The sequence below is a fragment of the Chiloscyllium plagiosum genome, chromosome 6, assembly GCF_004010195.1.
Source record: "Chiloscyllium plagiosum isolate BGI_BamShark_2017 chromosome 6, ASM401019v2, whole genome shotgun sequence".
Taxonomy (NCBI): Eukaryota; Metazoa; Chordata; class Chondrichthyes; order Orectolobiformes; family Hemiscylliidae; genus Chiloscyllium; species Chiloscyllium plagiosum.
This window is the reverse complement of record NC_057715.1, coordinates 27791675-27814625: the sequence shown is the minus strand read 5'-3', so window position 1 is coordinate 27814625 and position 22951 is coordinate 27791675. Positions and strand designations below refer to the sequence as shown.

Sequence of the window (22951 nt, the reverse complement as noted above, 5' to 3'; positions counted from 1 at the left end):
TTAGGCCACTGTTAGAATATTGCGTGCAATTCTGGTCTCCTTCCTATCGGAAAGATGCTGTGAAAGTTGAAGGGGTTCAAAAAAAGATTTACAAGGATGTTGCCAGGGTTGGAGGATTTGAGCGATAGGGAGAGGCTGAACAGGCTGGGGCTGTTTTCCCTGGAGTGTCGGAGGCTGAGGGGTGACCTTATAGAGGTTTACAAAATTATAAGGGGCATGGATAGGATAAATAGGCAAAGTCTTTTCCCTGGGATCGGGGAGTCCAGAACTAGAGGGCATAGGTTTAGGCTAAGAGGGGAAAGATATAAAAGAGACCTACGGGGCAACTTTTTCACACAGAGAGTGGTACGTGTATGGAATGAGCTGCCAGAGGATGTGGCGGAGGCTGGTACAATTGCAACATTTAAGTGGCATTTGGATGGGTATATGAATAGGAAGGGTTTGGAGGGATATTGGTCGGGTTCTGGCAGGTGGGACTAGATTGGGTTGGGATGTCAGGTCGGCATGGATGGGTTGGACCGATAAGTCTGCTTCCATGCTGTACATCTCGATGTCTCTATGATTCCTTAGATACTGAATCCGTTCATATCCATATGCAGCAAGACCCAGTAAATATCCAGGCTTGGGCTGGTAAGTGAAAAGTAACATTCACACCCCACAAGTGCTGGGCAACGAGCATCCCAACAAGGGAGAATCTAACTATTGCTCTTGACATTCAATGAATTTACCATTGCTGAATCTTCCATAATCAAAATTCTGGGGTTATGTTGACCAGAAATTGAACTTAACCAGTCATATAAACTGTTTATCACCTACAAGGTACAATTCAGGATTCTCATTGAATGTTCTCCAATTTCCGTTGGGAATGCAGACCCAACAACACTTAAGGGTTTCGGCCATCTAAGACGAAGCAGCTTATTTCATCAAACACCATCCACCACCTTTAACATTCACTCCCTCCGTCATTGATATGCAGTTGCAGCAATTTGCACCATGTACAAGACACACTACAGCAATTCAAAACTTCTTTGATGATAGCTTCAAAAGCTGTGACCTCTACCATGCAGCAATACAAGGATAGAGGACATGTGGGAACAGCACCACATCCATGTTATGCTCCAAGCCACCCATTATCTTGATTTGGAAATATTATGCCATACCTTCACGGTCACAAAATTCTGAAGCACTTTCTTAACAGTGCTGTGAGTGTACCTACATGTCAGAGACCATAACGATTTAAGGTGGTGTTAATGAGACATTGACAATAAATGCTGGCATTTCCAGTGACATACTTATCCCAACAACAGATGTTAAAATTATTGCCTTTTATTTTCCATGATCCGTAAATAATAATGTTAAGAAATTGGATATTAAGAAACGTCATGAGTAAATAGCAATGATAAATGTGAAAGACTAACTTTTTAAAGAAGAAAAACTTGCACTAATGTGGCACTAATTCAGAATTTTTTGTAATATAATGTAATTTTTTTTAACTTCATAGATATCTCCAGGGATTAGAAATTTGAATAAGATTTTAAAGACTGCAATGTTGAGTGTTTTAAATAAATAAAATCATCTAACATTCATGAAGTGGCAATGATGATGAAAACTGAATATAATTAGATCTGGATGACAGCACTCAATCTTTAACACACCTGCCATAAATAATCAATATACCACTGAATTAGGCCAACGAGGTATGCATTTTAATTAAAATAAATCTGAAAAAGGGTGCTGATTACATATTTTAATGCATTTTAATTAAAATAAATCTGAAAAAGGGTGCTGATTACATATTTTATTATTCATTCAACGTTGGTCTCCTCTGAAGTGGAAATTGTGTTTCATTTATCTCCTGGTAGTATTCTATTTTTGAAATTTAAAAAGGATAGTTACTAAGCAGACCTATCGGATCAAATGTGAAAGGAATTCCTAACACTTGAAAGTGTTCAACAAAATAGACTTACATTTATATAGTTTGTTTCTCAAAAGATGCTTTGATGACTCAAAGCATTTTACAGTCAAAACGTGTGGTGCTAGAAAAGCACATCCGGTCTGGCAGCATCCAAGGAACAGGAGAGTCAACGTTTCAAGCACAAACTCTTCATTAGGAACACATTCCTCATGAAGAGCTTATGCTCGAAACGTCAATTCTCCTGTTCCTCGGATGCTGCCAGACCGGATGTGCTTTTCCAGCACCACACTTTTCAACTCTGATCTCTACCATCTGCAATGCTCACTTACTCCTCCTTGAAGTACTTCACAGCCAATGAAGTAGGTTTGAAATGTTGCCACAGCTGAGTGCAGGAAAAGCATTGGATTTGCACTCAGCAAAACTTCCACTACTAGCAATGATAATGACAAATCAGACAGTATGATTTTATGATGTTGATTAAGGGATCGACATTGGCCAGGAGACGAGAGATACGTTTCTACAAATTTTTCAATTGGTATTATGATGTTTTTGACTACATCTGAAAGGGCAGACAAGGTCATGGTTTAACATTTCAAAAAGACTGCAGTTCCAGCAACGTAGCACTCCTTCCGAACTGCACTGTTGTATCAGCTTTGAATTTTGTGTTCAAGTCCAAGGCTGAGATATTCCAAGGCTGAGATATTACAAGGAGTCACGAACACAGTTGGATTGAGTGTCTGTGTGTATGTGTGTGTCTGTGTCTGTCTGTGGGTATGATAAAAGGGAGTGAGGAGGAGTGTTAATTGGTTGAGAGAGATGGTGAGAGAGGAAAAAGGGGTGAGAGAGAGAGAAGGCAGTGAGAGAGAGAGAAAAAGGGGGTTTGAGAGAGAGAGGGCAGGTGAGAGAGAAAAACTACTTTACAGAGAGTTACATCCCATTATCTGTATAGCTTAGGTTAAAAGAAAAATACTCTGGAGGCTATAAAATCTGAAACAAAAAAAAATTGTTTTATATGCTCAACTGGTCAGACATAACCTGTGCAGAAAGAATCAGTATTAACGTGTAAGGTCAATGCCTATTCATCAAGGGGATGTAAGAGGTTTTAATGGTATTTTGCTTTTGACTTAAGTTAAACTGACAGTATCATGAAACTCTAGGCAAATTCAAACCTGGTCAAGTTTCTGAGTTTGGAGGTTCTGGGTTCAGATCCCATTCCAGGGCAGTGACCACTGGAGTAGCACGTTAAGATCCTGTGGAATACCAGATGCAGAGAGCTCAATGGGCTTACCTGGAGAATTGACAATTCTGATGTTTCATTCTCCTGCTCGGAAAACACTCCAATAAAACAGCTTAACATTAGAGAATTCAGAGGGTTCCGCTTCCATTAAAGTAATAGTTACCCAGAAAAGTTAGAAAATTAGAAACCTTGTTTTTATCTATCAACCCCACCCAAACAATTGGTGACCGATGAGCATTCAACAGTCATTTGGGCCTGGAATGGTAAAATCCCAAGTGCTAGCCAGAGAACATAAGAACAAGGAGTAGGAGTCGGCCATCTGGTCCTTCAGAACAAACGTGAGGACTGCAGATGCTGGAAATCAGACTCTAGATTAGAGTAGTGCTGGAAAAGCACAGCAGGCCAGGCAATATCCAAGGAGCAGGAAAATCGACGTTTCAGGCAAAAGGAATTTTCCTCATGAAGGGCTTTTGCCCAAAACATTGACTTTCCTGCTCCTCAGATGTTGCCTGACCAGCTGTGCTTTTCCAGCACCACTCTAATCTAGCATCTGGCCCTTTGAGCCTGCTCTGCCATCAATAAGATCATGACTGGTATTTTTGTGGCCTTAGTTCCACTTATCTCAGCAGTGTCACAGAGGAGGCTGTGATTGTTGTCTCCCTCCAAATCCCAGAATAGAGCATTGCCCATGGGAAAGGGCAGAGTCAGGGAGGGAGGGGATATCGGGGGGGGGTGGTGGTGGTCAGTAGAGGGACTGAGCTGTACCTCCATACTCAATGTTCGGTCGTTAAATCGTGCGGCAATTTCCCAATGACATCATGGAGATTCCTTTCTTTCAAAACTTCTTGGTGTCTACAGAGATCATAATAAATTGAAAGCTCATCTGGAATCTCTAAACCAAAACAGCAAAACAGAATTGAAAAGTGTGGCACTGGGAAAGCACAGAAGGCCAGGCAGCATCAGAGGAGGAGTAGAATGGACGTTTCAGGCATAAGTCCTTCATCAGGAACATGGAGGGGGGGGACAGTAGTTGGGAAGACAAGAGGTGGGTGCAGGTGGGGGTGATGGTGATAGGTTGGAGCGAACAGGTGGGACAGTTCAAGAGAGCAATGCCAAATTTAAGGGTTGGATCTAGGATGAGGAGATGAAGAAACTGGTGAATCAATGTTGATGCCATGCGGTTTGAGGGTCCCAAGGTGGAAGGTGAGGCGTTCTTCCTCCAGACATCAGATGGCTAGGATTTGGCGGTGGAGGTGACCCAGGACTTGGACGTCCTTGGAGGAGCGGGAGGGGGAATTGAAGTGGTCAGCCACAGGGTGTTGGGGTTGTTTAATGCGTGTCCCCCAGAGATGTTGTCTCAAACATTCTACGAATTGGCATCCTGTCTCCCCAAAGTGGAGAAGACCATATCGAAGCAACTGTCCAGACTTAAACAAGATTTCACATTATAAATTGAATTAGATTTGTCACATGTACTCAGAGGAGTACAGTGAAAAGTTTACATGTTGCCACTTAACAGCACCATCTTAGGTTCACAGGTACCTAGGCACACAGCTTCTTCAGTATAAATTCTTAAGAAACCAAAATGAGAAAAATAAAGAAATAAAAAGTCCAGCATTGCAGAAATTCAAATGTGCAAAATCATATTAATAAATTAGAAAAATTAAGAAATAAACATTTCAGAATAACAGTGCTTCCACTGTAATATAACAAAGAAGAAACGAAATTTAATAAAAATAGAGAATTTAAGACAGAGTCTACTGAGTACATTTCACCTCTCTGGGCTTCAGGATCCGACCATCCATTGGAATCCCGGGCCAGACCCAACACAGTACCAAAGAAAATACTGCATAGAATTGGAGACCAAGTGAAGGTATCACAAGGAGATCCAGACCGATGCCGAAGAAGACAGCCACTGACAGGACCCTCAGATCCTGCTGAAGCTGTCTAACAGAATCCTAGGCCAACATGCTACCGCAAAAACACTGCAACAGCCTTAAGGAAAACCCAGGTCACTTGAATTTTAATGTGTTCATTGGGGATCAATATGACTACTTTTATTGCTCCATCGTTTTTGGGAAGTGAAGATTTGTTCTATTAGTATCTTGAACAGTTAGCAGAAGTGGGCGGCACGGTGGCAGTGGGCGGCACGGTGGCACAGTGGTTAGCACTGCTGCCTCACAGCGCCAGAGACCCGGGTTCAATGCCCGCCTCAGGCGACTGACTGTGTGGAGTTTGCACGTTCTCCCCGTGTCTGTGTGGGTTTCCTCCGGGTGCTCCAGTTTCCTCCCACAGTCCAAAGATGTGCAGGGCCAGGTGAATTGGCTATACTAAATTGCCCGTAGTGTTAGGTAAGGGGTAAATGTAGGGGTATGGGTGGGTTTCGCTTCGGCGGGTCAGTGTGGACTTGTTGGGCCGAAGGGCCTGTTTCCACACTGTAATGTAATCTAATCTAATGTAATCTAATCTAAAAGTCAATTTTAAAGGTGGTGGCAGTGAAGTTGAATTCCACTCAAGATCAGGAGCTAGGAAAGCAGGCGTTTATTTCCCAGTGGCTAAGCATCAAGAAGAGTATTCAGACTGGGAATCAAATAGAATTAGCTAAAATTTCAGAACAAGATAGAGGAAGTGAGACAAGTAGAACCAGAACACATGAAACTTAAAAGAGAAATGAAAAATATTTGATTTTGAGAGATGTGAAAACTTGAGTTATAAAAGAAAAAATGCTCAATGTTCATGATTAGAAAGGAAGGACAAAAATAGCCCAGAGCCCATTCCTTATCATTTTGATATGACAAGAAGTATTTGCTTGGTATTTAAATAGAGTGAGGAAGGATATGAACTTTGTGTTATTTAAGATTATTGCTACAAAATTGAAATGGCCTAAAAATGTTGATATATGCTCCTAACATGGGAAAGCTTTGAAGGTGTACAGAGAGTAAAGATTGTTATTTTTATATGTATGAGTTGGTACCAAATGCCTACAGACGTAAATGTAAAAAGGAAGTGTGGAACATGCTGGAGAGAAATAAGTTTGTGTTTGATAGGTGATGGAGTTCAGCAGGTGTTAAACTAGAAGTGCAGAACTCAGGAATGATTTTGGTAGAAGAATTCAAAATAGTCTGGGAATAAGGTCCCACTGAGACAAAGGTTCCTACAGTGACAAAATGGCAGAGGGTTATGAATTAACTTGCTAACACATTAGAAACAGCTCCAGTTTGATTTACGGACTATAAATAAATGACCACTTTTTAAAATTTTAATGACATTTTCTTCCTCTATCTTTATCATGTTTACTGCTTTACAAGCCTCTTTTGATAAGGTGATTTTCTTTTGTTAGCAGGATAACAAATAATTTGCCAAATGGTGTCACAAAGCTAGTCCCTTAATTTTCTAAAAGCTGTTCCTTGGCTCAAGGACTTTTTTCAGAGGGGTAATAAACCAGGGCGGGCTCTGATCAGTCTGGTTTGGTACAGAGATGAAAAGGATTTTGAGAGACCTTTTGTTCTTATGTAAACAGAAGAAATTTCATGCCAAAGTGGTTATGTTTTAGAAGTGACCGGTATAATGAAAGGGGAGTGGTCAGCTCTCCAGCTGAGCAGTTTAGTTCAGTCTTGAACTGGCGAGTTCAACAGCGAGCTGTGTGGAAACTGTCTTTCTGCCCTACAACTTGTAAACAGGTGCTCCATATATACTGGTATTTAAAGGGAGTTTGCTGATTGGGACTACTGTGTATATTCAGAACAGCATAATGAAGTCTAGTTTGGACAGATTGAGTTCTGTAGGGGTTCTTTAGTCTGTTCTTTGTGTTTCATTGTGTAATTTTGTGAATAAATTTTTGTCTATTTTAAACCTGGTAGTCAACCTCGTTAACCTACTCCGGATAATTTTCACTGTACACTTCTCAAAACAAATTGCAAAGTTATGGTCTGGCTTAAGAATGTTCTGAGTGGTCTGCTCAAGTCCATAACAATGGCTTTGAATAGAGGGCAGATACATAAAGCAGAAATCAAAAGTACTAACTGCTTCTGAGACCTTTTGTCATATTTCTGTGGTACCATGAGAATGTTGGTCTTGACAACTCTCAGTTTTACAATGGATTTGTAGACCAAGGTAATGCAGCACCCCTTCTATACTGCCAGCAGGTAACACTCAAATTTTCTTTGTCGTGTCTGAACTCAACTCATTTTCACAAGTTAGCTTACCAACCCTGCCAAGCTGGTACTTCAATTAACCATATAAACGTAACAACTAATCATTCCCAGGCTCCAGAATGATAATTATCTATGCAGGGGGTCAGAAGGGAATCTCAAGGCTTTCACATTGTGGTCAGTTTCTTCACCTGGTGTGGGTATGGTGCATGGAGACAGGGGTCAAAATCATCTCAAGCCCTTTAGCCAGCCAGAGGCCTGACTATTCCACCTGATACAGTCATATCTTCACCAGACTGAGAGCCAGGTAGTGTAATCATAGTGAAGACATGGGTCAAAGCACACCAAGTAGGACACAGTAACATCCAAGCTCATCCATCCATTCACTTTTTCTTTTCTCATCTCTTTTTTTCCAACATTTTAAAGTTTTTTTTAAAAGAAAACTTACCTTGCAGCAATTCAGGGTTGGATTGCAGTAGCTGAGAGCAGGCTGGAGGCATGGAGCAGAGTGGGACAGCTAAGAGCAGGCTGGAGGGTGGGGGCATGGAGCAGAGTGGGGCACTGAGAGTAGGCTGGAGGCATGGAGCGGAGTGGGGCAGCTGAGAGTAGACTTGAGGCTGGGGGCATAGAGCGGAGTGGGGCAGCTGAGAGTAGGCTGGAGGCTGGGGGCATGGAGCAGAGTGGGGCAGCTGAGAGTAGACTGGAGGCTGGGGGCATAGAGCGGAGTGGGGCAGCTGAGAGTAGGCTGGAGGCTGGGGGCATGGAGCAGAATGGGGCAGCTGAGAGTAGACTGGAGGCTGGGGGCATGGAGCGGAGTGGGGCAGCCGAGAGTAGACTGGTGGCTTGGGGCATGGAGTGGAGTGGGGTAGCTGAGAGTAGACTGGAGGCTGGGGGCATGGAGCGGAGTGGGGCAGCCGAGAGTAGACTGGTGGCTTGGGGCATGGAGTGGAGTGGGGTAGCTGAGAGTAGACTGGAGGCTGGGGACATGGAGCGGAGTGGGGCAGCTGAGTAGCGTGGGGCATGGAGCGGAGTGGGGGCAGCTTTGAGTAGACTGGAGGCTGGGGGTATGGAGTGGAGTGGAACAGCTGAGAGCCGGCTGAAGGGTGGCGACATGGAAAGTGTGTCTGAAAGCCAGAGCACAGTGGGGCTGGAGACATGGAGCGGAGCATGGACAGTTGTTGGATTGGGTGCCGGTGCAGTCAGTCAGCAGCTTGCAAGGCTGGTCAGAGCACATGTGGAAGCCTCTGCGCTCTACTGCAATGTAACATTTATCTGTAATCTGTTTATCTGACTGTCATGTTTATCCTTTTAACTGTCTTATTTTCTAACTTATACTATGAATCGCTAAGGTAATGTAACTTTTTTCTTCTTTATTTCTCTTTCTTGTCTCTAATACATGTACCTAGGTACTTTGTACCCAAGTCCAAGTGACAATAAAACCTAAACCCAGACGGCTAGAAAAGGCCAAGGCAACTAATTCTTAACTCTCTGCAGATGCTTGAAAGAATCATTGGGCTGTCCTTGCTTTACTTTGGCCTACATGGGCATTGTGTTTGAGGCCCCACCCACTTTGCACCTACCTTTTATGCTGCATCCTTCGCTGCAACTGGAGATTCCCCCAAAAAAAGGCACCTCAGAGCTAATGGCCCTCAAACAAAAATTGCACCATTATGTGTTGCATCCCTCTCTCACAGTGGCACTCTGCAATGGTGTCAAACAGCCAAGCACAAATGAACACCACAGTCCAGGAGAGAGGAGAAGGTCCTCTCTCAGCACCACTGAGCACTTCAGTAACCCAGCTATGAAAAGTAAACAGTTTGCTTCCCAGCAGCAGTTGTCCCCACACCATCAGTTTTCAACATTCTGCTGCACCGTCAGAGATAGAGTCATACAGCATGGAAACCGACCCTTCAGTCAACCAGTCTATACCAACGATAATCATGTGCTATTTCTGGATTTTAAAATTAGGCCACATCTGAATGCTTCACATTCCACGAAACAATTTCAAATGAGAGCATTAGGGTTGTCACTGAGGTGCTGACCAATATTAATTTTTGAATCAGCATTACAGAAAGATTGCCCAATCTTTTTCATTCAAGTTTGTGGGAGTTTGCAGCACAAACATTGCCTATCATGCCTTCTGCATTACAGCAGTAACTAAACTTCAAAAGTATTTATTTGGGTAAAGCACTGAAACAGGCTGTTGGTCATGAAAAGCAATGTGTGAATGCAAGTGTTTCATTTAAGACACTCTAATGCTGACCTTTGACCCATCATTGTAATTTGTCCGAACTTCTATTTGCACAACTGGGTGTCATACTTTGTTGGACAAACACACTCGCGAGACTCTGTCATAAACAGTGTACCAACATAAACATCTATATAACAATTTTGATACAACATACTCTGATGGATCAATTAATCAATATGCCTATGCAATCCTCACTCCTTTTCTTAAGGGACATATGTGGAGGTGGCCTCTTAAATGGTTTGACAGCAGAAAGATTGAACAGACATGTAGTCCCATCATAGCATTTGGGATCAGAATCTAGAAATGCTGCCAATGTTGAAGAATCCTTTAAGAGATGATTCTGCCCAATGCCTTCAGCTTCCCTAATACTTTAAATAAAGGAAATTCCTGCTCATACAGTATTGGATGTCCAATAAATGGTCTGATCATTCAGAATCAGTCAAGAGGTAGGAGAAAATCATACAGGGACCTGAGCATGGTGCGTTATGGTGAGATTTGTGGCAGAATCATCCAATGAGGCCCATCTTTACAATGGGAGTGTCTCAAATCCATTCTTTTTCATAGGTAGGGAGTTTATTGTTAGGCAGTGGCAAGTTACCACCGGAGAGTACTGCTTGTTAAACATCTTATTGATAGCACAACTCACCTTATTAAATGCTCAGCTTTCTATCTTAGCAATTTGCTAAACAAGCTAGACATCGAGAAACCCCAACATGGAAACCAGAATGCGTACACAGGTCTAAATGATCCCTTGTCGCCACTATTAATCTGCACCTCAGGGCACAATCCACTGGTAGCAGCCATAAACACCCTTCCAGCCACAAACATTGGCAGCTGGCATCTGTCAAGCCATCACTGTTAAGGCATCCCTCTACTACACTGGCAGACTGCTTATGAAACACAGAGCTGTATTGCAGTGAGGATCAGCAACTTGCATTGTAAGGCTACTGCAAGGACACATTGTGTGCACGGAAAGGCTCCCAGCTTAAGGACTGACCTGGACAAATTGCAAAGCTGCTCATTTGCACAGTTGGAGCATATCTGCATCCTCCCACCATCCATGACCTGCTGGTTAGCATACTAACACTTCAGCCATAGCCAAAGTGTCTCCATATGGCTATTTTGAGGAATTTGCACAAACATGGCTGCTTATCAGTAGGGATCAGTCTAGAGGGGTACGGGTCTAGTTTGGTGAACATCTTGAGCTTCGAGCACCGTAAACACTGCACATTTATTTAACCACATGGCCATGTCTGAAAATGGTGGGAGCTAGTCTATAGTCAAGTGGAGTCCATTGTCAGCCAGTAACAGGCACAATTCAACACACCAACCAGAGGCTTTGCCATTATCAGTGGGCCACTTGGTTGCTCAGAGTCAGGAAACAATCCCAGTACAGTATGGTGGGTGTTCAGTGGTCAGTCTGGTAAGACCAGGACAAACAGTCAAACAGCCTGTTCTGCATACCTTTTGTGTGCCCAGTCTTGTTACTGCATGTAACTAATTGTATTTGATCTTTAACGTGCCCTCTGATGCCCACTATTCAGTTGTCTTTCTTAAGTGATCCACTTTGCTATCGAGTGAAATCAGCACTCTGCAATCTACACTGAAAATTGGATTAGATTACTTACAGTGTGGAGACAGGCCCTTTGGCCCAACAAGTCCACACCGACCCGCCGAAGCGCAACCCACCCATACCCCTACATTTACCCCTTACCGAACACTACAGGCAATTTAGCTTGGCCAATTCACCTGACCTGCACATCTTTGGACTATGGGAGGAAACCGGAGCACCCGGAGGAAACCCACGCAGACACGGGGAGAACGTGCAAACTCCACACAGTCAGTCGCCTGAGACGGGAATTGAACCCGGGTCTCTGGCGCCGTGAGGCAGCAGTGCTAACCACTGTGTCACCGTGCTGCCTACTTTCAACTATCTCCAGATGTAATGCAGCCAGGCTCTCTCAAAGGAAGTTAGTGCTGCCAGGCCTTGTAGCTGTCATGGAAGCACAAGATGGCTGCTGTGAAGGCCATGTTAGGGCAGAGGGGGATCAGGTTACGTTGGAAGCTTTTAAAGTAGTGAACCATCCTCTATCACCTGCAATGAAGTGCCAGAACATCAGACACCTAATGAAAAATATAGCACATTTCTACAGGAAGTAGAAACTCACTAAGCAAATCATTTCTACCAATAATAACATTTATGCTTTGAAGTGCCTTCAGTTTATTTAATCTATTTAATTGTGAAAATTGGGCAGCATAGGCAAGTTGAGCTCAAGGGCCTCCATCCATGCAGTAGATCTCTATGACTAATGCCCATAAATTCTACAAAAAGGGGCTCTCAATTAAAAATACATGTGAATAAAATAAATTGTATTATCTGCAACAGGTAAGTGCACAAGGTTAGTTATCCAAATATTTTACCTGTATCTGTAATTATTGTTGCAATCAATCCACAAGGTGGCATCATTTGATTGCTGTACATAAAATGATGCTCATCAGTAATGTCAACTTCCTATTTACTTGGGATATTCCAAAAAACCAATTCAATGAGCATATTTTAGTAACGTTCTCCATAAACTCATACCTCACTTCCTGGAGTTGGGAAGTGTCATCCTTTGCCTTATCAATTTTAGTTACCCCAACCCCCAGTATCTCTCTCAATATGTTACTTCCCAGCTAAACCTAACTCTACCCAGACTCCCCAGTATTTCCCTGTCTGAACGCCAGGTCTGGGTATGGGCACCAAGGAAGAGTACATGCTGGCGCCTCATTGCTATCCCACGGCTGAGCCCTGGCTGAGAAGACCTGGCAGTTCTCGAAGGTGGAAAATTGCTCCTGCTGAGGTGTGCAATTCCACTCCCACAACATGTCTTTCCCAAAGAGCTGCTGGAGGTGACAGTAATACATTCCCCCCCCCCACGCCCCAGGAAATACTGTCCTTAGGCCACATGAATTGCATTACTAATTGTTTGCTATACAAATACATTTACTTTGCAATTTGTGTGCAAACTCTTATACGTCTTCTGATTACCAACATTTCCCATTTGTTAAAAATAATTCAGTTTTCCTATCTTGCCAACCAAAGTGGATCATATTCTCGCCCAATCTCTCAAACTGCCCAAATTGCTTTACAGACTCATGTTCTCCTTATGGCTTACAATCCCCTTTTGTTTGCATCAACAAGAAGCTGGGAGAAAGTGAGGACTGCAGATGCTGGAGCTCAGAGTCAAAGAGTGTGGTGAAGGGCTTATGCTCAAAATGTCGATTCTCCTGCTTCTTGGATGCTGCCTCACTTGCTGTGCTTTCCCAACACCACTCTTTGACTCAACAAGAGTTGAATGGATACATTAAATGCAGTCCCTCTATCCAAAGTACGTAAATCTGAGGGAAAGGTCAGCAACATTTGGAAATGAATGTACTGGCTGTATTGGACATCCATTTTGAAATACACAAGACAAATCAGACCAGCATGCTTTTTACCAAACTTCACTTATGCACTGTGGGTACCTCTGGTTAGAGCCAGCACTTATTGCCCATCTCTCATTGCCCAGAGGGCAGTTAAGAAACAACCACATTGCTCTGGGTTTGGAGTCACATGTTGGCCAGACCAGTTGAGGATGGCAGATTTCCTTCCCTAAAAGGCATTTGCGAATCAGATAGGTTTTGCCCTGACAATTGACAACAGTTTCATGGTTATCATTGGACCCTTAATTCCAGACTTTTTCCTTGAATTCTAATTCTACCATCAGCCATGGCGGGATTTGAACTCAGGTTACCAATTATTAGCTGAGTTTCTGGATTAATAGTCTAGCGATAATACAACTAGGCCATCAGCTCCCCAGCATTCGCCAATATCACTGGATTTCCCTTCTGGCATATTAATGATTGAGATCCAAACCCTGACCTTGTTGTACCTAATTAGTTCCAGTCTGGCAAGGCAGGAATTATCTTTTAGTTTTTGCTGTTAACCGATCCTCAATATATTCCTCCAATCTCATGAGCTTTCATTTTATAAAACTTTCCCATGTGATATCTTATCAAACTGCACAGCAATCATTGGGTGCTCCGTTACTTGCCCTGCTAGTTATCACAAAAACAAAACAGGTTTGTTCCTTTCATAAATCCAAAATGACAGTAATCAAACCATAATTTTCTAAGTGCCCTGATATCATGCACCTATAGATTGAATCTAGCAATTCCCCTATTACCAAAGTCCGCATAACTAACCTATAGTTACCTTTATTGCTTTTCCTCCTGTGCGCAAAGAGTTTGAAGGCTCCCACTCAGACAAAATATTCTCAATTTGTCGCAGCATTGCTTCACAGTGTAAAACAAAATGATGCAGTTCTGCTATTTACCAGCATACAAATTCTCACTTGTTTACATGTCTCTCTAAGTGTTTTTCAATATTCAAATCAAGACGATGACTGGAGGATTTATTTTTTATTTATAAACATAAGTCAACACAAAAATTATTTTTTTTTCTTTTATCTTTTTTTCAAAAATATTTAACTGGATATCCATCGGTTCCACGAAGCTAAGAGTAAATCACAGAAATTTTGATTTTGTATCTTTGAAGCTCCTTAATGTCAGAGGTCTGTACATTTGACATACATGCAATATGTGCATGACTTCTTTCTTTTAACCTGTCCCTCATTTTAGAAAACATTACATTTTTCCATATATGCCCATTCAACAGAAATATAATGGGAATGCACATAGCAAACATATGCACTGAGATAACTTACTGCAATATGACAATTCTTACATGAAATCTATCAAAGTTTCAAGACAGATACATTAAGTAGAATACATCATAAATGCGCTCTACAAGAAGCAATATAAACACAAAGGCAAAGTTGGCTTCCTTGCCCATCCACCAACAGCTCATCAGCTTGATAAATAAATGTTATGGAATCGCAAACACTTTTAGTATTATACACCATGCATTCCCTTATCTACTGTACATGCTTAGTCTTCAAGGAAACAAATTTAAGGTCATTTAAATTGAGCAGTCACCCCATTTGCAGTCAAATTGTGATAAAAGTTAAAATTTCATATGAGGCACATTATTTGATGCACTCTGGCCGTCAAAAGCGAAAATTTAACCTTTTCATTCATGTGGAGTATCTAAGTTATAGTGCTCAGTCAAGATTCTCCTCTTCTTCTATGTGTAGCAATATCTTTGAACCTCTTGGAGTTTCCTCAAATAGGCACGGACTGTCCAGCTGTTGTTTTTTAAAAACATAATACAACAAATCAAGACTATTGAGTATCAACATTCTTTTCAACAGCTTCTGATGAACCAGTGCAAAATAACAGAAGTCCTGACATTATTGCTGCAATGAGACAGAGTACAAGGTTTCACCCAAACTTGTTTCCAGTACAGTGGGACCATTCTATGAAGAGATGTTGCATAAACAAGGTAAGAGTTTGAAGAATGAAAGGTGATACTTCAAGGGAGAGACAGGGTAGCTACAACTAAGATGCTATCCCTAGATGGGAAGTCTAAAACCAGGCTGCATGGTTGAAAATTAAAGTTGATGCCAATTAGGCCTGAGATGAGGAGAAATTATTTTCCTCAGAAGGTTTTGAACCGTCAGAATTCCACACCAGAGGGCTGCAAAGGCTCGGTCTTTGTGCATGATTAAGGAAGAGATTGAAAGATTTTTGATAACTAATGGTGCACTGGTTCTAGAAATAAGTTGAGTAAAAGGCATTGAAGTGTTCAATCAGCTGTGACCATATCAAGTTGTGGAGCAGGCGCAAATGAGTATATACTCTATTTCTGTTACTATGAAATAGCCAGTGTTCCTTGCACATTGGAAAATAGTCATTAGAATACAGAAAAAACTTTGCAATTTGACAGTGGAGGATTTCAGTGATGGTTTGTATTTAGATTTTGTTAAATACGCTATGGTATTATTTAAATATAAAGTAAAACAAAGAAATTAAAGTGAACATTCCACTCAGATTTGGACTGGCTTGAGTCAATGTTGTAACAAAAGTATTTAATATCCTGAAATATTAGAAGGAAATTCTAAACATACAAGTTTCTTACAGTTTAACTTCAGGAGGAAGGATCCTAAAACAACACAGTAGCTCAGTGGTTAGCACTGCTGCCTCAACACCAGGGTTCTGGGTTCGATCCCAGCCTCGGGTGACTGTCTGTGTGGAGATTGCACATTCTCCCCGTGTCTGCGTGGATTTCCTCTGGGTGCTCCGGTTTCCTCCCACAGTCACAAAGATGTGCAGGCCAGGTGAATTGGCTATACTAAATTGCCCGTGGTGTTGGGTGCATTAGTCAGAGGGAAATGGGTCGAGGTGGGTCAGTGTGGACTTGTTAGGCTGAAGGGCCTGTTTCCACACTGTAGGGAATCTAGTCTAATCTAATTCAGATCAAAATACCTTGCTCTCAAATTTATTTTTAAAAAAAATGGACATGCATCTCCAATCTCAGATATGCAACTGTGAAATGAGAGTCTGTTCTGTGATGCTGACCAAGGCTAGAAACCAAAATTACATTTGGGAAATTCAACTTGACAAAGTGTAACCCAAGAAAGAAAATGAAGTAGTAGATACCCTTTAGAAGAAATGAATGCGTCAAACTTGAGGTAATTCAGAAGTGTCATAATGACCCTTTTAATAGAGATACATTTTTCAAATGGTTCAGCAAGTTCATATGTTTGAACTCTAATTAAAACCTCCATGAGCAGGTTCTCTTTCAGGACTGATTCAATCCATCCCTGTTTCACAGCATGTATGATCTGTAGGAGTACACATGACACACCTTTGGTTCATTTCTCCACTTCCCAAATTTTCTTATATTTCCTAAGTTTCCCACTTCACAAAAATGATTTACTTCAACAAATACTCATTGGCTGGATGCTAAGCAATTTGGGACATCCTGCAGTCTAGAAAGGCGCTATGTAAACGGAACACTTTTTAAAAAAAAATCCATCATATTCAAATCAACTCTATCTTAATTATGAGGAGAAATGTAGAACTATGTTTTTATGAATAGCTTTACCTGGTATTAGAGGAAAGCACGAGAAAGAAAGACAGGAACTGGAAGTGACTGGAGGTCAGGCAAATGAAGGCAAGTTTTTAGGTACTCAAGATTTTTCAGATTATGAAGAAAACCAAAGCGGAATAAATTGGGTTCATAAAGGAGTGGTGATATTCTAACTTGGCTCCCATGATCACACACAAGCTTGATGTTTATCTCTCAGTAGATTCAGGACGCTGCTTCTGAACTTCTACTTACCTTTGTACTGGATGTAGCAGGCGTTACAATAGAGTTTGTTATTCCGTACTCTGACCTCTGCTCCAGATTCTGTACCTCCAAGGTCAATGCTGCACAAGATGCACTGTGTACGAGACCAAATTTACTTATTTACATTTTCAAAGACATTTCACAACTGTTGGAATTTAAAGATAGGGATGAAGTTTGTGCGAAGATTTGTAGCTTGGGTGCTCGTTGTTTGGTTCTGTTCGCCGAGCTGGAAGTTTTTGTTGCAAACGTTTCGTCCCCTGGCTAGGCGACACGGAGGCTCCCAAGCACTGATGATGTCGCCTAGCCAGGGGACGAAACATTTGCAACAAAAACTTCCAGCTCAGCGAACAGAACCACAACATAGGGATGAAGTCAGAAAGCGACAACATTTCTTTTCACTGGTCCACTCAGCTTGAATTTAACTTTTTTCCTCCAATTTCATGGCAAAGAATAGTAATTGGCTGTTTAACAAACAGGATAGGTCACAAGTTCTCCCCCATTAACCACTAACTGGGTATCTCACTGGTGACAGAACAAACAGTTCAGTTCCACCAAAACAATTACTTCCCTCCCATTCATGTGATGTATTTTTTGGGAGGGTGGGTTTGTAGCATTAAATCCAGATTACCTGCCCACCCACTCTTGAAGAGGCTTTTTGGGCAGTGAAAGGATAGGGAAGTAGATGTCAATAATTTAATGGTATGGTACCTTTCACCTGGTTTGGTGAGAGGTGCCAAAGAGAAAATCCACAACTATGACTGAAGAGTTGGCGAGTTCTTTCTTTTGGGAGAAGAGTCAGCAAGATTGATTAGGGACCATTATCACAAGACAAATCCCTTTTGTTTTGTATAAAGCTGAACAGATTTAGTAAAGGCTTGTAAAAAAGTAATGCATCCTAGCATTTTGACCAAAGCACATTGGATCAGTAAAGAAAATCTACAAATACTTCAGAGGCAGGAGAACTAAATAACATTTGGCCAAATATAATGATATTTAATTTACTAGATCATGCATAAACTAAACCATGGCTTTAAAGAAAATCTTCAAATCAAGCTGAAGTGGTCTTTCAAAAGTCATGTTGCCTCTTTCACGAGTATATTAGCATGAAATAAGGTATGTAGTTGTACTCTGCACTGGGAAGTTGAGTACCAAATGTGTTAATGAAGGTGAAAATATAGCATTAGCAGGAAGTGGAATTATGGGTGTCAGCAGGATTAACCAAAAACAAATTACAGGTAAACAACAAGGTGATATGATACTGATTTGCACAAACTAAACCAAAAAAGTGATGAGTCATCCATTTTTGCTGAAAATTAAAAGCTTGTTAATAATAGAAGCACAAGCAGGATAGTGTTAAGCTATGCCAATCTGAAACAGAACCAAAGTTATGATCATAAATTATTGACACAAATTGTCCCATGTTAATTAGTATGACATCAAAATGCTTCCATACCAGCTGCAGAAACCATGCAAAATTCAAATCCGAATAAAACAAAGTAATATTTTTTCTTGCAAATCACCTTCCAATAATTGCAATGCATTTTAGAATGTCTGCATGGTTTCATACATAAAAATATCAATACAAAGGCTACTGGCAGAGTTCTAAGCAAGCATGCAGGTCTTCAGCAGACATTTTTCATGATTGCTTAACCTCTCTCATGGCTGGTCCCTATCCTCACCTTAAAACATTGTAAGTGATAACAAAGACCAAGAGATTCGATGATCATGGCAGCTCCTCTGCCCAGGGGGTTATCACAGTATGAACAGATCTTCTTTCCACTTATTGACCTGGATACAGAACAAAAAGGCGACCAACTATATAAAGGCTATACAGGCATGAGAATTAATTATACTAATTCTGTGGGATGTTCAAGTCTTTAATTGGTTGAAACATTATGGTCAATGAAAAGGAGCAATATACAAGTCCAGTAGGAAAATTGGAGTCCTTATGTTGCCCTGCAGTCCATGAATTCAATCGTTGATAACTTTCCATCAGCAAAGATGGCCTCAAACTTTCACGAGACTATTGTACAGGAGAAATTTATACAAGACAAAACAACAAAATACCCTACACAAAGAAAATCTGCTCATACACAAGAACCTCCAGTTCAGCTTTGAAGTTATTTCGCACATTTTAAAGATAGACAGTTTAAGCTGGCAGCAAGACCCTGGGCTGTTTAACAGATGGACTAAAACCTCACTGATTATTGCTGTATATTTTCTATCATTTCAGAAGTGAGTCAATACATTCATATTCCAACATTAGTATTATATTATTTGAGCCAAGGCTTTATTTGTCTATAAATAAGTGGCCTTCCTACATGGTGTCTGATTTCACCAATTCCAAAATAGCTGTCCATTTGACCTGGTATAAAAATCTAGTCGTGTCTTCTGTCACTGTCAATCAACACATCCTGATAATTGCTAGTTAAAAGTTTGTTTTTGTTAACGGCAACACTACAGTGATTTCTACAGCTCCAAATTTTCAACATCTTGAATTTCATCAATTGATCAGTGAGTGCCAGCATGGGTTTGTCATAAAGAGGCCATGCCTAAATAACTTGACTACATTTTTTGAAGAGGTGGTTAAATTCATGCATACGTGGACATCCAGAAAACACTTGATTAGTCTCTTGTGAGGAACTTATCAGCTAGAATTAAGGTCAAATTATTGATCCAGTTAGGAAATCGGATGAGTAGGCAGAGGCAGAGAGTTTGGTTGTTTGGCAAGTAGGGCGGCACGGTGGCTCAGTGGTTAGCACTGCTGCCTCACAGCACCAGGGTCCCAGGTTTGGGTGACGTCTGTGTGGAGTTTGCACGTTCTCCGTGTCTGCGTGGGTTTCCTCCGGGTGCTCCGGTTTCCTCCCACAGTCACAAAGATGTGCAGGTCAGGTGAATTGTCATGCTAAATTGCCCATAGAGTTAGGTGCGTCATTCAGAGGGAAACGGGTCTGGGTGGGTTACTCTTCGGAGGATCGGTGTGGGCTTGTTGGGCCAAAGGGCCTGTTTCCACACTGTAGGGAATCGGAATCTAACCTAATCTAAATACTCTAATTGGCAGGTTGCAACAAGTGTTGTTCCACAATGATTCTCACCTATTCACCATATTTATTAAGGAACAGATGTCCATAAATCTAAGATAACACACGTTAAATGACAAGGCAAAGATTAGCAACATTGTACGAAACATATTTGCAGGGGTAAACGTATAGAGAGATAACAACAGATTAAATGGCAATTGAATTCAATGTAAATCAATTTGATCTACAAAGAATAGAGTAGGATCATTTCTTCTTGGTATAAAGCTAGAGATAGCAAAGAAGCTTGCACGTCAACGTACAAAATGTAATGAACTGGTTCAGAAAATAACAATAAAGGTAAATGGAATGCTAGTTTTTATATTTTTATAGGAAAAAGAGTAAAAGATATACTTCACTAGAGAGAGCACAGACGAGACAGCAGTTGGAGTATCATGAGTAGTTCTCGGCTTTTACCAACTTTAGGAAGGGATATTGGTCTTTAAGTGGGTAACACAGCTTCACTTGAATGATGTCTGAACTCCAAATTTTAAAATGCCAGCAAAAATAACATAATTGTGGACTATATTCTCTAGGATTTAGAAGCTTAATGGGTGATTTGATCTAAGATTAAGACACAACTAAGAACAGTTTGGAAGAAACTCTTTCCTCTGCCTGGGGATTCTAAGAGCAAAAGAGTCTAAAAGTTAGAGTCAGACTTTTTTAGAGTAACATCAGAAGACAATTTTTCATGCAAAGTATGGTAGAACACTGGAATTCTCTTTTGCAAATGGCAAATTTTAAACTGAGAAAACTAGAATATTTGTAAAATAACTTGTTTAAGGGATATGGAGGAAAGGAGGATATATGAAGTTATTTCATGGATCAGTCATAATCTGAGGTGATGGAACAGGCTGGATAGCTAAATAGTTTACTTCTATTCCTATGATGCAAATATGGAGTATTAATAACAAGTCTTGCATTACGTTTTGAAATAGACAACATACTAACAAGGAAACAAGTGACATTGATAAATATACAGGTATTTCATCACTTATGATTATACAAATTCAGAAAGCATCCAAGCCGTTCCATGGAAGTGTCTAAAAATGCCAAGAACCAGTGAGTTAATGTGAAAGAATTTTCCATGTAAATGCAAGAAACTATTCTTAAGTATAGAAGGGGCACTGAAATATACATAAGAAACACAGTAACACTGCAAAACATTTTCATTCTAAAGATCAAATACCTATTGCTTTGTAGTATCTGGGACTGACTGGTTGGCGCAACAGAAGGATTCTTGGTCCATGATGCTGTTCTCAATGATCCAGTGGATTGAGGCGGTAAGGTTGATGATGCAGTGCGCATATAAGAGCGGTTTGAGGTGGAGATTGGATAATAACCAGGTCCCTTTCCCGAGGAATGTGTTGGCTCTGCATTTGTTCCCCAGTTGTTTGTCTTTGGAGCATCTAAGTTGTCTAAAGATTCACCCCTGAAATAAAGAGTAATCATAATATTTCTGGGCTGCATGGTGATATGTGCATGTGTAATCTGGCACAGAACTAGCTTCCATTGCCTTTAATCAGCAAACATGGATTACAAAAACCCATAACAAGCTTTAGGAATTGCCAAAAGACACAGTAATGCACTGAGAATTAAAATCTGCAAACTTGCATCAATCTTGAGGTGATCAATTAATTAGGCCTGTCACTTCCCTTTTCTTCCAAATACATTCATTTGTCCAACTAGTGGTGGTGATGAGGAAGAATAGTTCACATTAATGCAACACCCAAGGAGCTTCCATCCACAACAATTAAAATCTTGCACAGGGCAGCCTTGCTACATTTATTTTCTAAAACAGAGCTTCACTTGGACTTGTGGGTGGGATGGTGGCTCAGTTGTTAGCACTGCTGCCTCTCAGCACATGGGAGCCAGGTTCGATTCCACCCTCATGCGAATGTCTGTGTGGAGTTTACACATTCTTGCCATATCTGCGTGGGTTTACTCAGTCCAAATATGGTGCAGGCTAGGTGAGTTGGCCATGCTAACTTTACCATAGTGTCAATCTAGGTGGGTTGGCCATGGGATTCAGGGTTATAAGGATGGTGTGGGTCTGGTTGGGATACTCTTTGGAGGGTGAGCGTGGACGCAACAAATCAAATGGTCTGCTTCCACACCGTAGAGATTATATGATTCAATGATTGTGCTTATCTTTGTACCTTACTCCGCCATCTCCAGCAGGATAGTGCAACCAAACATCTCTTCCCTGCCCATCCTGCAGGGATCATTCCCTTGACAATACCCAGGCCCACCACTCCTTCACTCCCAATACCTTTTCACCACCACCTGGGTAGCATGGTGGGCTCAGTGGTTAGCACTGCTGCCTCCCAACACCAGGAATCTGGGTTCGAGTCCCACCTCAGGTGACTGTCTGCGTGGGTTTCCTCCCGGTGCTCCGGTTCCCTCCCACAATCCAAAGATGTCGTTAGGTGAATTGGCCATGCTAAATTGCCCATAGTGTTAGGTGCATTAGTCAGGGGTAAATAAAGGGTTGGGGAATGGGTCTGGGTGGGTTACTCTTCGGAGGGTCAATGTGGACTTGTTGGGCTGAAGGGCCTGTTTCCATACTGTAGGGAATCTAATCTATCACCTTCTCATGCAACTGAGGAAAGTGTAACGCTTGCTCCTTTACCTCTTCCATCCTCACTGTCCAAGGCTCCAAACCCACCTTGCAGGTGAAGTAGTATTTTACTTGTACTTCTTCCCACTTGATCTACTGTATTTGCAAAGCAATCTCCTCTACACTGGCGAGACCAAATGTTGACTGGGTGACTGTTTCGTGGGACACCCCTGCTCTGTAAGAACGATCCTAACTTCTAGTCACTTCAACGAACCACTTACTCTCATACTAACATTGTTTGCTGTAGGTCTGCTACAGTGTTTTATTGATATACACCATAAGCAGGAGGAACAGCACATCGTTTTTCTTTTTAGGTACTTTCCAGGGCTTGTTGTGTTAAACAATTTCAGAGCATGAAATCTGACCTATTTTGATTCCCTGCCTCTCATGGTCTTGTTTGCATGGATTTGCTCGGCGCAGAGCT

At 41.4% G+C, this 22951-nt stretch overlaps 1 protein-coding gene across 3 annotated transcripts in view; it reads right to left on the bottom strand.

Annotated features, from left to right (window-relative positions):
• Positions 1-13590: 13590 nt before the first annotated feature.
• Positions 13591-22951, bottom strand: part of lmo7a (LIM domain 7a) — a 225001-nt gene continuing 215640 nt past the window's right edge. The window contains exons 31-34 of one of the 3 annotated variants that reach the window (XM_043691399.1): positions 21097-21339; positions 18510-18618; positions 16822-16924; positions 13591-14782 (exon numbers count right to left, since the gene is read on the bottom strand). In XM_043691399.1, coding sequence (XP_043547334.1) covers positions 14760-14782; positions 16822-16924; positions 18510-18618; positions 21097-21339 — 478 coding nt within the window. In that variant the 3' untranslated portion in view covers positions 13591-14759. The remainder of the gene's footprint in view (positions 14783-16821; positions 16925-18509; positions 18619-21096; positions 21340-22951) is intronic. The other 2 variants (XM_043691397.1, XM_043691398.1) reach the window with 2 other exon arrangements.